The sequence below is a fragment of the Eucalyptus grandis genome, chromosome 6, assembly GCF_016545825.1.
Source record: "Eucalyptus grandis isolate ANBG69807.140 chromosome 6, ASM1654582v1, whole genome shotgun sequence".
Lineage (NCBI taxonomy): Eukaryota > Viridiplantae > Streptophyta > Magnoliopsida > Myrtales > Myrtaceae > Eucalyptus > Eucalyptus grandis.
In genome coordinates, this window is record NC_052617.1 from 23080947 (window position 1) to 23085262 (window position 4316).

The 4316-nt window shown below is 41.5% G+C and overlaps 1 protein-coding gene across 1 annotated transcript; it reads right to left on the bottom strand.

The window, feature by feature from the left end:
* Window positions 1-1113: 1113 nt before the first annotated feature.
* LOC104451712 (probable inorganic phosphate transporter 1-8) lies at window positions 1114-3391 on the bottom strand. Its single transcript, XM_039314992.1, is given in 5 exon segments — window positions 1114-1868; window positions 1871-1887; window positions 2436-2714; window positions 2820-3126; window positions 3316-3391. Coding segments are annotated over 5 exon segments (1434 nt in total).
* Window positions 3392-4316: the final 925 nt, after the last annotated feature.

The window sequence follows — 4316 nt, forward strand, 5'->3', positions numbered from 1 at the left end:
GAATCGAGACTGGTGTTTTTATCTAGGGAGGGACTGATCGCTATGCGATTTTGACTAATCTATTAAAGCTAATACTAGCAAATAATCGCAAATTACACCATCCAATCCTTTTTAGCATGTTCAACAAAAATTCAAATTCTTGGAAATGACACGAATTAATCAATTTAAACAATCTATTAAAAAAGCAAGCTACGACGTAGCTTGCAATTTCAGGCATCGGCATCCGCCAGAAATATGTTATCACGGCAGGAATAGCACCCGACATCAATATTAACTTCCAGGCGATATCAGCTTCCTTCGGTGTCGGATCTTCCGGTGACGAAGGGTAAATTCGGGGAAATATCTTGCACATCAGGAGGAAGAGGAATACTGGAACGCCTGAGGGTCTACGGGGCATCATTTCAAATGGTTTCTTTTCCTATCAAAACCAAGCGAAAGTTAAAACCACGAACAAATTTGCTCAAGTTTTGAATTCTAATTAAGGCCTTATCGAGGAATGCGCCAGGCATTTATTAAACATGTTTCAAAATATCAATTAAGTATATTATGAGAGCAACGACCTTTTTTATTAAATTGCTTATAAAGTACGAATGCCCTGAGTTCCGTTTTAATAAAATATCTTTTTAATTATTGAATTCCCATGGCTCAAGATTTAATTCGATGTAATATCTCTCAACTTCTGAAAACCTATTTTCATCAATGAGAAATTAAAACTCCCCTCTTCTTATGTTAATTTTATTAAGAAATAATATGCACTAAAAACCTTAAAACTTGGCGTGAAAGTGCAATTGAATTCTAAAGTTATTGGAAAATGCAATTAAGTTTCAAAACTTATCTTAAAATTTGGATGGTGCGTAAGTATGTGATAGAGAAGAAAAAACTAGACATGTACATATACCATGTTGATTTTAGAGTCAAAGAGTAAATAAATACTAAGTGTTCATGGTGTCTAAACTCAAATTAAAGTTGAGTGAATTAATAAGAGTGAATATTATAGTCAGAGTACATATAAAGATAAAATTACAGAATTACTTCATAAACATATCAATTATATATTAGTACGTCATATATACTCAAGAAGTAGGGAATCACTCGCCTAGAACAAACTAATCTTCATTCATTCTCGTCAAGCGATGTTCCCTTAGTCTCCTTCGCGAACATGCTGGTTGCCGCCATCCCCATCACGCAAATCCCACCCCATATGATCAATGTAACTCCCGTCCCCAATGAGGGCATCAACAACCCCACGACGCCGATTATCTCCCCGGCCTTTCCTGCAGCCCCGGCGATCCCGTGGCATGTCGTCCTGAAACGTGCGGGGAACAGCTCGGCCGGCAAGACGAAGGTGGCTGTGTTGGGCCCGCAGTTGGCGAAGAAGGATGTCAGTGCGAACAGGATGAGCAGCGCTTTGGGGTGGTGTTCCCAATATCCGTCATATGGCACTCCGATGGAGAAATAAACGATGGCCATGAAGACGAACCCGACAGCTTGGATGATGAGCCGCCCGACGCGGTCAATGAGGAAGAAGGCGACGATGCACCCAGGGATCATGGCGGAGCATGCCACGATGACCTGTAATCTTGCGACCTTAAAGGCGGCATCAAAGGCGGTGTCTTCGTTCGTGTCTTTGCCGTGCTGCGACTTGAGGTAGATCTTGGATTGGAGGAGGGGGTAGCCGTAGAAGACGATGTCGAGGAGGAACCATGTGGTGGAGCAGGCAAGGAGGTTGCGGCCATGCCGGAGGATGAATTGCTTGGAGAAGAGAAGGTAGGATGACTTGCTCGGCTGTAAGAAATGGCCCTCGGCGATTTGGCAATGTGACATGTCTAGGACTAGTTCCATGTCCTGGTTAGCTTGGAGGATATTTTCTCCACTAAAGCGGTGTACCTAATAAGACCCAAAAGATATATCATAAGGATTAACTTTGTCTATCTCGTACAAATTTAGATATGAGTCATTATAGAAGTTCTCTTACTATTAAAATAATGCACATAATTTACAAAACCCATTCGGCACCGTTGTTTTCTTAAGGGAACACCAAATTATTGCTCGATTTTGACATGTCTATGGAAGTTGAGACTAGCAAATATTTCGAAACTTGCATGAATAAACATGAGTTTAGATGCATCACCCTTTTTAGCATATTCAACGCAAATCTAGAGTTTTCAATTGACACGAATTATTTGGCACGACCAGCCAAACTCTGGTTTCATTCTTTCGGTTATCCTATTCGACAGCACCCAGGAATTGTTCCTAAGAGATTCTGGGGACAATGTCTCCAGAAGGATCAATACAAATCCCAGCAACCAAAGAAAGTCATGCTTGATCATAGCAGTAAAGACCATAGACCAAACCACTTTTTCTCAAGAAAATAAACCAATGACTTAACTAAACGACTTAAACAATAAATTAAGCAAAACCAGACGCGTAATTACCTTGCCGTTTCAGGCATCTTCATCCGCCAGTAAAACGTCATCACGGCTGGAATAACACCTAGCATCAATATCAGCCTCCAGGCAATATCAGCTTCTTCTGGTACTCGGCTAAATATCTTGCACACTGCCGTTGTCACAACCGAGCTCGCCAGAATCCCAAACCCTTGCATTGAGAAGACGGCTGCCATGAATGCTCCACGCATCCTCTTGTTAGCATACTCAAACATGATGGTCGCTGAGAGCGGGTAATCTCCTCTGATCGCTACCCCAAGCAAGAACCTAAAAAGAATTAAAGAGTGATATTCGGGTGTTATGAAAACTGAGAAAAATTGAGCAGACTGATTTTACAAAGCGACACACGGTGAGTTCTACTGCTACGATCACCTGAAAAACCCTAGACTCGCTAGAACGTAGCCTTTTGAAGTGCCTATGGAGAATCCACACCCGATGGAGCCAGCCATCATAAGTATCAAGGCGAGGCCATACAAGCGCCTCCTCCCTACAAGATCGCCGAGCCTGCCGAAGATGAGTTGACCAATCGCTGTGCCAAGGAGAGCAACAGCCAGCATGGCTGATTCGACTTTATGTGGGATTCGGTGGCCAGGGGATTTGTCGTAGTATATGTGTCCGAGCAGTCTCATGGTCGGTGCGATAGAGAAGAGATGGTACGCATCGGTGAATAACCCCATTCCTTTGTCAAGAATAACAGACAGAAATTGGGAATCAGATTGACGAAAAAGAATGATGCTTTTTCCGAAAGAGAGATAATCAAATATAAGAAATGCAGAATCACTAACTAAAACGGATTCCTGAAATAAAACAACCCATGTTGCGTGCATCAATCACTGGGATTGTGAAGCAAAACACACAAGTTAATTACCTGCCACGATGACGGCCTTGAAGTGGTAGTACTGTGTCTTGGCGGTGTCGAGTCTATGGAAAAGTCTCAGCGACATGGTTACTTGTAGCTAATTTTTGCTTCTTCAAGAAACAACCTTCAAATGCAACAATCTAATGCTTTTGCTGTGTAATAGTTAGGGTTGAGTTAAAGACGATAGAGGAGATAACACAAACTAATGGAAGTCATTGTTCATTGCGTAAGCATGGGAAGCAACAAAGGGGTTTCCTTCGTCGATGACGTTTAGGATGCGGTCGAAGCAAATATACAGAGTTGACGTTTCTTTGCTTCCCTTTTGGCGAGACCAAAATCGTGTGATTTGATTGAACTGTCTGCTCGAATTTAAAAGCGTATCCTTCCTTCAGATGTTGTTGCAATCACTGGCATACTAGACGACTTTGTGTTTGAGCATTATATAATGCGTTATTAGTAGGAGCTAGCTAGGTCAGGTTCATCATCTACCCCAATCGCATAAATTCTTACAAACTTTTTAAATAAGAGTCTCACTCGGTTGGTTTTCAACGTTCATAAAATATGATTTGAAAATGCTGAAACATGGTTCCTGGTACCATGTTTGCTTCTGAGCATATCTGCTTGTCTTGGTTGAAGCCTGCCACTTTATGAATATAGAACTCCTGTAGAATTTGGTTTGCATTCTATATATTAGATATTGAATCTACGTACCAACCACCCGTTGGTCATTACCAACTCCTGGGATGTAAACGTCGGGTGATATGGTGTTGGAAGTTTATTTGTAAAACAATGTGTGTTTCCTTGTCTCACAAAAAAAAAAAAAAAATGTGAGAGGAGGAGGTCAGTTAATGAGCGTGAGGCTTTTTTGGTGTATCCAAAGAAAAGATTGGGTGTGGGCTAAACCCCACCATACGCAATTATTAGGCACACTTAGCACTTTGCATGCTTGCATGTGAGATGTTTAATTGGCACTAACACCTTTGTTTTTATTTTATTTCGTACAGTTGTCT